General features: G+C 39.8%; 1 protein-coding gene across 2 annotated transcripts in view; it reads right to left on the minus strand.

Annotated features, from left to right (window-relative positions):
• The window catches only part of macrod1 (mono-ADP ribosylhydrolase 1), a 153,357-nt gene extending 139,534 nt beyond the window's left edge, over positions 1-13,823 (minus strand). For both annotated transcript variants that reach the window (XM_042493074.1, XM_042493076.1), the window contains exons 1-3: positions 13,282-13,823; positions 11,688-11,786; positions 9,222-9,329 (exon numbers count right to left, since the gene is read on the minus strand). In XM_042493074.1, coding sequence (XP_042349008.1) covers positions 9,222-9,329; positions 11,688-11,786; positions 13,282-13,696 — 622 coding nt within the window. In that variant the 5' untranslated portion in view covers positions 13,697-13,823. The remainder of the gene's footprint in view (positions 1-9,221; positions 9,330-11,687; positions 11,787-13,281) is intronic.
• Positions 13,824-14,332: the final 509 nt, after the last annotated feature.

A 14,332-nucleotide genomic window follows, 5' to 3' on the forward strand; every position in this document is an offset into this window, starting at 1 on the left:
GCGTGCCACCTCCACCAACATCCAGAACCCAAAGACATTCAATTGACTGTTATATAAGAGCAAGAAAATTTGATTTAAGAAGCTGCAATCAGAGAATGTTTGACATTTTGGCTTGAAAACAACTGAAATAATCAATTGATTATCAAAACAGCTGCCCAGTAATTTCCTGCAGATCAACTAATTAATTAATGGATTCATTGTTGCAGCTCGGCAAAAAATAGTACACATTACGCCACAATACAATGAAAAACATTTTCTGACATTTAAACAGGCAAAACAACTAACCAATGAACAATAAAATAATCAGCAAAAACTGAAACTAGATGTGAAAAATTAGAGTTGTGGAGGATAAGACATCTTAAAGTCATAACCCATTCACAACAGCAGTTTGTGCCACTAAAACAACTGGAGCGAGGCAGCGAGATACCATCACTTGACAACTCAAGCACCAGGAGTAACCAACGAGGCAGTCGTCAAACATCTGTCAAGCAGTCGAGAAATACTCTGTCATGTGAATGTTATAACGACGGTGAGCAAGAAGGCAGACTGAAAAAATGTCTACGAAAAACTTTCCACGCTTCAAAAACAAACTGCATGACAGGAGCGTGATAAAAACATAACAGAAAAAAAGAAGGAAGAAAAAAGCACTTCCTAACAGTCAATATTAAATTGTAACTACATGATTACTGTATTTAACTAAAGTAATCTGATTTGAAAATATGAATTTTATTGGGGTCTTTTTTTATTGATTTACTGTATTTATGTTTACTTAAAGATCTAGTGTGTAGGATTCAAGGGCATCTATTGGCCGTCATAGAAAATAATATTGTGATTTAGTTGTGATTTCTGTAGCCAAAAACGGACAAACACTGGCTTTAAATGGGCCTAGATGCCACTATATCCTACACAGTGGGTCTTTAAACAAGACATACATTAGGATTTTTTCCACAGTCTTCATACATAATCAGGAGTTTCAGAAGGGGCTACCTTTTAGGAATTTATTTTTATGCCAGTATGTATTAATGAATATGTGCTGACGCTGGGCAGAATGTGCCTCTGAACTCTGCATCGACCACATTCAAACTTGATTTCTGATGAGTCAAGCTTCACGCTTTGATCAGCATCGCAAGTTATTGTGACTGTGACGATCATAAAGCTTTTCGCGGCCATTAGTCATAACTGGCATGTTTGTGCCCGGCCTCCCTGATAAAATGCTTGTCCTTGTGACCCAAACTTTTCCTTTTTAAAAACCTATGTATCACAATGACACTACACTGACAGTGAAATGACACATTCATTGTAATCTGTTGGTTAAAAAAAGTGCTACACCTGCCTCATCAAACCCAGACACTTTTCTTCTCCACCTACCGACCCTGCTATCCATCTCATCCATTCATCCATCCAGGCTTTCTATAAAGGCTTCTTATCTGTGAGGAAGTTACAGTACAGACTACAGACGCCCTCTCTCTCACATCCTGTCTGTCACCTGCAGGCCACAAAAACTATTGGCTCTAATCTTGTATCTCTCAGCTGTTGCCACGGTGAGTGGGTTTCCAGCTCCAACCAACAGCTTTATCTCTGACCTGCAGAGGAAAACCTGGGAGACCCTATCTCATGCGCACACAAACATGATAGGACACCTGCGCTCAAGACGAGAGCAAAAGTACTCATGCACCACCCCTGCAGACATTGCACCGCACACACATTCATAGAGCCACGTTCATGCGTGCTGTCTTTTTCTGGCACATGCAGGTGCAGCTGACCAGGTGTAGACATACATGCATTGTAATCGTGTCAATATATCCAAACACGGGTGCAGAGGTGTCAGTCCTCACACACGCACGTGCGCACACACACACACACACACACACACACACACACACACACACACACACACACACAGAGCTTCTAAGCAGGCAGAAATTGTGACGATGACAAGTGGCTCAAGCTCTAAAGACTGAGATAGGAGCAGAATATTCTTTATCACTTGACGGTGCACGGCTTAATTTTAGGGACAGTTTTTTATAGTCTAGCCTGAAAGATTTATCAGCCGACTCTGCCGCTGCATTTACTCTCACACACACAGTTAGCTCCACTGGCAAAAAAAGGACATTACACAAAAAACATTGAGAGAATTTATATGTCCAGTTTGACATCTTTTTCAATTAAAGTCAATTTCCACATGGGGGAAAAAAACAAAAAAGTAGGCCAAAAAAAAATGGTATTTAATGTTGAACGCAATAAACAAGACGGCGACTGAGAATAAGTGCTGGAATGGAAATTAGGAATAAAACTTTTGCTAGTGAAAACGCAGCTCAGTAGAGCTAAGCAAATTTGCATTTAATCAATTTGAAAAAAGGTTTTAATGCAAAGTTAGTTGCAGACGTCGTATCCACACACACACTCGCGTGCACACACTCCGAGAACTCATCACTCCAAAGACATTTCATTGTGCAATCCATCTTAATCAGCTAGCCCATCAGAGACAATATATCCTCCCCTCCATCTCTCTCTCTGCTGCTCCGGACGGAGTGATTGAGGGGTGTAAAGAGGAGGATGTTTCTGCCCGCCGTCTCCTCCCCGCCGTATCCCCCCACCCCTCACCCCCCTCCTCACCAGGACGGCTCTTAAGTGCTTGTGGGTTTTTATGTTTGTAGTGTTTTATAGGAGTGGGCAGGAGCCAGGGGCTGTAAAAGTGTGGAAGGAAGGAGGGAGGGGGCGGAGGAAGGGGAGGAAAAGAGGAGGAGAAGGGGGAGGAGTGGAGAGTTACTGTAAATCCGATCTTTATTGAGAGCAACACAAACGACAAACAGCTCCGGCCCGGCCTCCCTGCTGCGCCCTCTTTACCTGATCTGTCTGCGCTGACTGAGGAGAGGAAGGAAGGAAGTGTCAGGGTGGAGCAGCATAGTTTTCACCTGTTAATTGGCAGGTCTCTGATGCCTCTGTGCACAGGAGTATATTTCCAGCGGTTCACAGGGGACACGCCTCCGTGAATATTTAGAGCATGCATTTGTCCTCCTCAAAAAAACATAAAAAGTAGCAGCAGAGGACTTTTATTTTGAATAAATTTAAGAAATTCCACAATAATTTTGTGCATAAAATACAACAAAACACCACTTTTAGAATTTCTTAAGCCTCAATATAATTGTCAGAAAGAAAAAGCTAATTTTAAACTATAGTGAGCTACACTACAGTGCATCGGCACTGCCACGAAGCTGTAAAGCTGAGTGTGGCACGGCTCCACGTGATGACATTCTGTAGTTTCATTTAGCCTCTCATTAGCAACCACCTTTTTTAAGCTTCAAAGTTCACAAGTGGAGTATTTACTGATGTATTTCATGTTGATGAACAAAATGTTAAAGTCTGTTAAACTTGTTTTAACCACAGACCTTATTTCAGGCTTCTAACCAAAAACCTATTGACTTTCCATCATTTCCAGATGGGGTTATCTATCGCAGTCTTCGCTGACTGAGGGAAGGTAGGAGAAAGAAAGTAGCATATTACTTAGTTTCCACCTGCTTCTGTGCAGGTACACACACACATCCCCCTCATTATTTAGAAGATGTAGATCTGTCCTCCTTATTAAAACATGAAAGGTGCAGCATAAAATGAAATAAAAGACAATTCCACAATAAACTGATGCAAAACAATTCTCCAGAATTTAGGAAATTAACTGTTTGATGCTAAAAAAATTCTGTCAGAGGGCCCCAAAACTCCCAAAGTGTTGAAACAAAACCTACTCCCTTGCTTCTGTGTCTGTAACTGCACGTATCCACATCTACAATACATATGTGTGTTGTGTGTCTGCAGTCAATTTCTCACCACCAGCCAGGCCTGGAAGCCCCCCTCCCAACCTGCCTACCAGTCTGCCAGTATAGCGTATAATTGGCCACAGTTGGCTTCAACTGAATGTGTGCTGCGTTATGTGCTAAATGATTCTTCAAGGCCTCTCATAGCAGCCAGGAAAAAAAATCCACAACACTCCCCTCCACATGTCAAAAACCACAGGCGCTGATTTTACCGCTCTCTAACGCCGGTGCTTTGCTGTTAGATCTGCAATAGGAAAATGAGCGAGCAATTTTCTAAATGAGCGTAACTAACAGTCTCTTTTCTAATTGTTCTCTTTTCCCTCGATGTCTGCTCGCTTCTTTTATTTTAATGTCATATCTCTTTAAGTGCGACTGACATCACTGAAAGCCTCTTAGTCAATCAGTTAGTCATCGACTGGAAAGGTCAGCCGCTTAGTCGACAAAATGACTATGGAGACCGTCAGCTGGCCAGCAAGTCAGTCAAACAGAAAAAGCATGATCTACCCAAAACCCTTTTGTGGGAGCCCTGTACCTGCTTGTTGCCATGGCAATGCAGTCCGAGATTTAAATACTAGCCTGTGTCCTCTCCCTACCTCTCTTTTATCTTCTTCCTTTCACTCCTCCAGACTCTCCCCTCGCTTTTTGTGAGTCGGCGTGCTGACTCTCTCTCACGCTCCGTCTCTCAGTCATGTTTCCTCTGGCGTAGTTGTGGGGGTTTTTTCCAGTCTCCCTCCCTCACCTTGCCTCGTCCTCTTTGCTAAATGACACTTTACTAGCTGATTCCTCTTGTTAATTCCATGCTACTTCGCATCGTGCGACTCTGTAAAAAGCTCTTGTAAAATACACAGTGCAACACAAAGTCGCCTACACGGACACACAAGCGACAAATTACAATTACTTACTGTATACACACATATAATTACTTTAACATTTGCAGGCGGATGCATGAGAGCGCAGACAAACACAGGCAGTAATGCCATAAATGAGAGAGTGAAAGATCAACATATTCACTGGATGCTGGCACAGTGCACACCTGCTGACAGTCAGCTGCCAATGAAGATCTATCATTTTCTGCTAAAGCCTCATCATCAAGCATCATTTAGGCACGCTGGCCTGCCTCACTCTCCCCTCTATGCACCGTCTGTGCCAAGACACGGATTAAATTTACCCCAAATGCCCAAACAGCCTTGTGGGAAAAGGTCTTCAGTGAATGAACTGGCTTTTGGCTCCATCTAATGGTCACTGGAAAAGACTCTAATCTTAATTGTAAGTGGTGGAAAATAAAGACCGATGGGAGGATGTACACCTGACTTTAAAATGTTGAGGAAAAAAAGACATTTTTGTTTAAAGACTATTTTTGGCGTTTTGCCTTTATTGGGGATAGGACAGCCTCAGCATTAAAGAGAGAGAGGGAGAGGGGATGACATGCAGCGAAAGGCCGAGCACAGACTCAAACCCGCGGCCGCTGCAGTGAGCACGTAGCCTCCGCACATGGGGCGACCGCTCTACCAACTGAGCCACTGAGCACCCCAAAAAAAACTTTATTCAAAACATATGAGGTTAGATGAATACAGTACATCTCTAGATATTTTCAGTTTTTAACTAGATTTGTTTTCTGCTTTTAATTGCTACTCAGCTCAGTTATGACCAGGGTGGCAAGAAATGATTATTTTTATTGTCCTTTCACCTGTCGATTATTTTCTTGACTAAACTATAAGTTGTTTGTTTTATGTCAGAAAATGGCAAAAAATGTCAATTAGTGTTTCCCAAAGCCAAAGATGGTATCATCAAAGGTCTTGTTTTGTCCACAACCCAAAAATATTCAGTTTACCATTATATATTATCGATATATATTATCGATATTAAATCAATATCGGGATATGGGTCTAGATATCGTCTGAGATTTTGAATATCCTCATATCATGTGTTGTCTTTTCCCAGTTTAGCTGCAATATCGTAAAGTGATATTATTTTCTGTAACTTATCACTGTTCTGGCTGTTCCATTATTTGCCTTTATCCACTTAGTCATTATAACCACATTACTGATGATTATTTATCAAAAATCTCATTGTTTAAGTATGTTGTAAAAGCACAGATGGTCAACCCTGCAATATCGATATCAAGGTGTATTTATTTTCTCTACATCGCCCAGCACTACTGTCACACAGGAGTGAAGAAATCAGTAAATATTCACATTTAGAAAGCTGGAATCAGAGAATTTTGATCTTTTTTCTTAAAAACTCACTCAAATGGATTGACTGTCAGATTAGTAGGGATTAAAGTAACAGTTGACAACTAACTGATGTCATCAATGCAGCTCGAGTTATGGCGGCTACCATAACAGTTTGTTTAACTGATCTTATAACTGGTCAGTATAAAACATATCCAGACAACAAAAAACTAGGTGCTGGACAAAAGTCAATACATGGGAAGACAAAACAAAGTCTGCTCACTAGACCATGGTACAGTAAATATTTGATTCAATTACCACTGAGGTGACGTTTCAAGCTACACGCTCTTCATCAGACATCTGATGAGGAGCTTCTAGCTCCAAATGTCACCTCTGAGGTAGATGAATTAAGTATTTATGGGCGCAAAACTGGTCAGTATAACTTTATTTTTTCTATGGAAAACCCAAATAATTACAGTTCAGTATTAAGAAATGTTTTCCTCATAAGTATTATATGTTAATTATGATTAACCTTGGTGCAATTTCATTTTCTCATTGTCTGCAGAGGAAAAGTTATTTCACCATGTTAAAAATAATTTTCTGACAGTAAGACTTAATTTCAGTATGTGTTCCGTTTTCTGTCAGCTGAAACAATTAGTCAGTATCTCAAATGACAGAAAATAATTTTGACAACCAATTAATTGCTATAAATCGTTTAAACGTAGCAAAACGGAATATGGTAATTATTGAAACATCTCTGATTTATCTTTGTGTTTTGGACTGTTGGATGGACAAAATAAGACATTTTTAGGGCCCTCAGAACTTGTGGTGGACATTTTTCACAATTTTAAGACATTTACTAAACTTAATGATCACTTGATTAGTTTAAAATAATTATCAACTGATAATGAAAATAATCATAGCTGCAGAAGCAGCCATCAGTTAACGTAACAAACCAAAGGCTTGTTTGGATGCCGTTGGTGTCACCAAAACAAATGAGGGGACACAACATAAACAGGCCTGATAAAGACAATCATTCTGGTGTGCAGTAATCTCGATTAACAGATATCTGCATATGTGTGCAGAATCGGTGGGCGATGGGTCAAGATTTTGTTATCAGAAGAGTTCTGGTTTCCTTCTGCAATCAGAATACTATAAGCCAAGCACAGCTGAGCAGGCTGTAGTTGCCTGCAGGTAAACAGCCCGTGGAGTGCAAAAGAGGTGGAACGAATTGGCTGAAACGCAATCTCTGAACCCGTCAGCTTTTGTCTGATGATAATTATCATTTTTCTAATTCATCTGCATTCATAAATAGATCTCTGTTGACAGGGATTAGATGAAATGTTGTCTGAACCCCTCTCAAGCTGTTAATTGGACCGTAAGCGATGAGTAGCGCACAGAAAAGGAAGTCTTGGCCCGGTCTTGGCTACACTAGAGCCCCCGAAATATGTGCTGTTGCCCCCAGAGGCATATCATCAGACCGATAGCCAAGTGGTTCTGAGACTGAGCGTGCAGGGAGAGACACTTAATAAAGCAAACACACTCTCTCGCCCTTTTACCACTGGACAAAAAATACACTATACACACCCTCTAACATCTGGCTTTTGTCTTTGATAGAAAGGTTACAATCAGCACTTACTCATTTACTCATGGGGCAATTGACTCTCTTTATCGCCTCCAGCTCCGCTTAAATAGACAGCAATGGAAATATGACACGGCTAATTATAGTGGCCGTTTTAACATACAAAGGTTCCTTATGCAACTGCTAGGTGTCTCAGTTTCTGCTCGTGTTCCAGTTTTGTTCAGCAAAGACCCAAAGTACTCACATGATGTAGGGGAAAACCTGAATGAGGTCTGAGATTATAATAAATAGCAGGCAAAGTCCTTCAAAATTTACATCTCTTCTCATCCACTAAAAACTTGTTGTCTTATCTTTACATATTCTCCAAAAATTGTTACACACTATAACACTGCATAACATGGTCAAAAACTTAAAATGATCCAAACCTACGCAGACTTCACGTAATTTTTCAAGCACATGCTGTAACAAACGCTCTGTCACACGCACTGACCAGCCTTACGGGACCATACCTGTCGTGAATATCTGCTTCTTGTATTCTAACACAGGAGTAATATAATACATACAATGACAGGCCACCACAAAATACCATCTGTCTCCGTCCTAGCAGTGTTCAAACATCATTCAAAACTTTTCATCAGCACTGAGTGAAAGAGAGTGACTAAACAAGTAGAGATATAAGAAAGAGGTAGAAAGAGGCCTCCATGTTGCTTTACTGTTCACTAACCTGTTTTCTGGCCAGTGAATGACATTGTGTGTGACACACCAGAAAAAACAACACACGCATAAACATGCTAAATTTGCTGGAGAGAGCGTTTTAGTGAATAAATGCAGTACGTCCAAACATTTTATTTTATGTCTTTAATGTTGTAAATGACTCCTGATGTGGCACCCAAATAAAAGTCTGATTAGCTGTGTACACTGACAGCTGATTTGATAGTTTCTGCTTTCACAAAACAGCAGCTACCTCTAGATTAATCCCAAGAGTTGGTATTTGCCTTTGAAAGTCACATAAATTTACCTCTGGTTATTTCACGGTTCCTTTTCAAAGCAGTTTATCCATAAGCTGTTCAGTACTGAGACTTCACATAAATACTCCCTCTGCTTTCAGGTTGCTATGCCTACTTTTGAAGTTTCCTGGGAGTCAGTCAGCAGTCTTTCTGATTCTAAACACATTTGCTGTCTTTGCATTCTTGTGTACTATATATACAACAGTTAAAAGAAAACTTCGCAGTAGAAACCTGTTGGTGACCATATAAAAGCCTATAGCTATCCCTCCCACACTTGAGAAAACATACCCATAATGAGCAGAGACCGCCCTCACAGTCGTTTTGCTCTAAATTTATATACAGCAGATTCATACTGATGCACACACAGACTAAAGGCTACGCTCAGTTCAGCAACAACTTTCATATTCTATAATCCTTTCTCTTTTTTTCCCCACTTGTTGGCTTTCTCTTTGATATTGCTCTCATGCAAGTGTTTCTTTCTCCCTGGCTGAAAAAATATTACTTTTGTTGCAAACAAAGGAAATTAGATGATGTTTTTCTTGTTTTTCATTTTAGTTTAACGTGTATGAAAGCAGATCACTGGTGACTTATGTTGGATAACTTACCTACACACTGATCCAACTAAGACACTCACTCATTCACACGCACATACCTGCGTTAACAATGGCGTCTATCTCCAGCTTGGTGATGTCACCGCTGTAGAGTGAGATCTTCTGGTCCAACTTTGTATTCCTCTGGTACAGAGGCTTTCCAGAAACGCCTGATAATGAGGAACACACACACACACACACAGACACACAGACACACACACACACACACACACACACACACACACACACACACGCGGGCACACACACAGAGGACATTCAGTCTCAGGATCAGTTGTTTTTACCGTGAGAACTTGCACAAGTATTATATCTTGATGGTTTGCTCCTATTCATACCAGTAAAGGTAAACTGTGCAGGAATTTCCAAAAAAAAAAACCAATGTATAGACTCATACGGGAAGTAATACCTCTCAATCATCACTTATGACCCATTAGAAGTGAGTGGTGGTGTATTTTCTGCAGAGACTCTTCCCTCTGCCTGCATTTTCTCATTTTCTTCTTATTTTGCTGTGTTTAGGACATTTCTGGGCGTGTAGCTCCAAGCCAGTGACAGCACACAGGTAAGTTATGGACTTTGTAAAAGGTAGTGACTAGGGGGCTTTACCACGAAGCCAGTTCAACAGAGCCAGGCTCTCTCTGACTGAGGTGGCTCGACAAACCCTGCAGCCTCAGTCAGAGCTAACAGGGTACCACAAAGATGTTTATCAACTGTCTCTGTTAACTCAAACTTTCTGATTCAGACTCTAAGCGCGTTCACAGACGTCAAGTCAAATGACGCATTCAATTAAAAATGATCGATCACATGCTGCCTACTTCCGCCTTTGTAGATTATTAAAATTCATTACAGCACAAAGTAACACTGTTGCTTCAATTAAGGCAAGAACTGACAGAAAATTACATATAGTAATGCACAGGTTAATAAAGTCTATCTATTTAGGCTCTTAATCTTTAAACTTGATGCAGATGATTTAAACATTATAATCAAGAACTTTATTAAGGTTTGACTCTGTCCCATAATGAAGGAGACACATAAACCACCTTAGTTTTTGGCAAATCAAACTCAAATTAATTTTACAGATTGAATAATATCTGTGATAAATATCAACAGACTAATCTATCAGCTGTAATATAACAGCAGTGTAAAAACAGACTTCAGCAAATCAGAACTAAGCATATAAATATAAGAGGTGGTAACGGTATGGTGTGATTTAAAGGAATTATATCACATTTCATGTGAAATTAACACAATCCTGATTAAAAACATATAGTGACCTGTTAATGTATAATGCAATCTGTGGTTTTATAGAAGCGTCTTTTAGAGCCACTGTGGGCAAATTGAACAGAAAACACCACAGACACATTCAGTAGTTCAGTGAGAGTCACAGCCGTGTCACAGCCACATATAGCAATACTGTAAATGCACAGCTTTGTTAGGTGGCATTTATGTAACATTACAGCTCAACAGCTTCTATTAAGTGTATTAATAATGTTTTCTCCCAGCTGACAATTTGTATAGCTCATAAGGTGCCACTGATTATAGAGTGACGCTACTCAAAGTAGCCGTGAAAGGCACGCCTCAGCTGAGTTTGCCGCACAAGTTACCATGGTGATCTAGCCAGGTTAAAAGAGAGCCACTTTGTAGTACATGAAACTCTGGCTTCAGACTGGCTTCAAACCTTGCTAAGTCACTAATTTTGTGTTCAGGTGCCAGACAGTAGGAAAAAAGCTTGTTCCAAAACTATTGTGAATCTAAGGTTTGTTTTCACTTTCAGTGGTGAGCACTAAAGGAGAGGATGGGGATGAATGCTGTATTATATTCTAATATACAATGAAAAAAAACTGCATATGCTCTGGTGTACTTTTGACATAGATCAAATCGATTACAACGCCCATTTCATAGATTCACAGAAAATAGAGATGTAAACATACTTAAATGGCCATTTTTGTTTTTTGTTGTTTGGGAGAGGGAATAGCCACACATGGTTCCATTATTTTATTTTGTCAGTGACATTTTGGTGTTTTTCAAGATTATGTTCATCATTATTTGTAACCCCGAGTGTACAAATGTGTCCAAAATATGACATGAATTTACTATTGATTCCTGAGGAGAATACTAAACTAGATAAGGCCAATGAAACTGTTGGACAGTTGGAAGCAATTTGCTTGGAGAACAGGACAATATTTACTGAAGCTTCTGATATGTGTGATAAAACACATGATAGTGTAACACCTAATGTTAGTATGTTTATCTTTTACTTTGTGCGCTTAATTGTGTTGTTTTGTTTACATCAGAATATTATATTACACATGAAAATGTCACATTTTGCATAGACGTTGCTTCCAGCTCTCTCTTTGTTGTTCATAATTTGGAAAGTTATTTGAAATGATGTTGCCAAACATCTGAGACTACCAGATGTCTTTCTCTGCATCCCTCCGGTAAAGTCTCAGCCTCACCACCACCCAACCCTGACTGAGCCCGACAGTGACTTTGATTGATGTTGGGTGTCTGACCTGCAGTGGGAGTCCACACTGAGACGTCATCCAGTGGCACAAAGTCAGACGTCCTGTAGTGTTGACGCCTGTCCTTCACAGGCAGAGACAGCAAGAAGTCTTAGAGAGACAAAGAAGAAGAAGGACAGACAGTAAATAATCTGTAATCTTTACAAATATTTTGGCAAATATTTATTTATGTTAAGAAACAGAGAAACATGGTAGTTTTGGAAAAAGAGACTGAAGACAAGCTTGATGACGAATAAGACAAAATACATCCTGCATACCCACCTAATAACTAAAATTCCAACAGAAACTTAAAACATGTTGTATGCCATGAGATTGCAGTACCCTGAAAGTACTTAATGGTTGTTATGCAGCTTTTGCAATCAAGTTCTACTTTGTTAAAGTACAGATTTACTTTATGCAGACAGCAAATATATTAAAGATTTCAAGCTTAAATGTCATTTCAAAGAAGGCTGAAGTGTTACATCTATGGCATTTTTTTTTTATCTATTGTCTAATTTATTTGCTTGCTTTTCTGTTTTTGTTTTCTTGTCAAACTAATTTAGGGGGATTTAGTGTATGTTGCAGTAAAGATTGCAGATTGCAACCAGCTGAAACTTATCCAAGGCAGAACTCTTCAGTGTTTGTTCAAGAAGTGTTAACCTGGAGATGAATTATTTGCTGAAGTCTCCTTCTCTCAAAAACATAAGTATCAGTTGATTAAAACCAACCAAAAAAAACACATCAGCTTGGCAAATTATTGGGGCTAATATTTGGCCTTTTGCCTATTATCTGTATTGGCATTTTATCTTAATGATCAATGATAAAATTAACTAATTAAAAAGTGTAAAGTGTCTGCATGGGAGGAACTTTTACTTACAAACCTCAGGGAGCTACTTTTATTTATTCATTTTTTATTGAAATTTTCACTTGACTTTATGAAAAAAATTTAAAAAGTTGCTAGAGGAACTGTATTTGATGTTTCAATTTTGATTTGACATTTGCAAAAGGGATTTAAACAAAGTTTTGTTTTGGAGTTTGTTATACTCCAAATTCTCAATATTGACAGAAATATTTTTATTTTGGAAATGCATATCTGCTCCAAATATCAGTTATAGGTCTCATTAGATAGATAGATAGATAGATAGATAGATAGATATACTTTATTGGTCTCAAAACTGAGAAATTGGGGACTACTAATAATTAACTACTAATAATTAACCTACCAATAATCGGTATGGGCCCTGAAAAAACAATATCGGTCGACCCCAAGTGTGTGTGTGTGTGTGTGTGTGTGTGTGTGTGTGTGTGTGTAAGAGAGAGAGAGTTTACATGATAGTCTACTAAGTAGATTGATATTACAGAAAGTACAATGTTACAAATAATTTTACTCTCTCAGATCTAATATGCTTGTAGGACTTGCTGCTTTGCTGTTATAGATGTTTAGCATCATATAGTCGTTATTTTAGTCTTCAGACAGCTAACTCTGACAGGTAGCCTGCGTCTGTCAGCTGGACAGGTGTTTTACTCATGTGACAGCACACACGTTTCTCTTTGGTGTTGTGAAGTTACATTAAAATCCTCTCGGCTCTGGTTTGGACAGTCTCACCCTTGGTCTCCTTCCAGTCTCCCTCCGCGGAGTTCAGGTTAACTTTGCGGGCCATGGCGGTGACTGTCCCGGTGTGGAGAGACTGGACCAGCCCGACTGTGCTCACTCCGAGGGCGGCACCGAGGGCTACTTTCCCCAACCAAGCTCTCCTCCCTTGGGGTGAGGAGGTAGCCTTGCCCTGGCTCGACCTCCAAAATGCTACTGTCGCTGTGGTTGAAAACTTGTCAGCTCGGAGGGCAGCGTTAATATGGCCGCGGACGGGACTTGTTGCTGGCTCCGCTCCCAGCCGGGGGCTTCCAGCCGTTAAAATGTGTTTGAATTTGATACCGGCGCCCTGGAAGTCAGCACGGGACAGAGGGCCGGAGCACAGCGGAGCTCTGATATATGAAAATAGAGATGATATTTGCAGTGCCATGCCTGGATAATGCCGAGGGGGCTAACGGCTCGTGTTACTACAGCTTCACAGGGATCAGTATCAGCCACAGCACCTGCGCAGGTTTCGTTTTCGATTCAAACAAATGTCGGTTAGCTCTCATGTGCCATTTTTGTTTTGGATGTTCACATGTGGAATGTACCATTTACAAAGGGGTGCTCGCTGGCTGTCGCTAAACGACAGACTTTACATGTTGTCATTAAGCGTTAGTGCAGTGTCAAGTATCGACATTTTACCACTAATATTAATTTAATTGAAAAGAATATGCCACGATATGACGAGTGCTGCTCTATTTTTTAATCCGACACCGAGTGTACACCCCCGACTCAGATGACATGGGAAAGCCGAAGCTAACGTTCACAAGTAGACGCCCCCTAAAAGATAAATTAATTAATAAATATATTTTTTTAAAATAATAACGTTATCATTAATAGTAGTAGTAATAATAATAATTTGAAAAATAAATTAACGCTGTCTTCATGGCAGTCGGAAATATTGGAATTGGAACATAAGGGGGCATCCTAATTTTATAGGTTATAATTAACATTAAGATAAGATAATATAAGATATATATATATATATATATACACATACACACACACACCCTTTACTTACACA

Source organism: Plectropomus leopardus, chromosome 9 (assembly GCF_008729295.1).
Source record: "Plectropomus leopardus isolate mb chromosome 9, YSFRI_Pleo_2.0, whole genome shotgun sequence".
Classification (NCBI taxonomy): Eukaryota; Metazoa; Chordata; class Actinopteri; order Perciformes; family Serranidae; genus Plectropomus; species Plectropomus leopardus.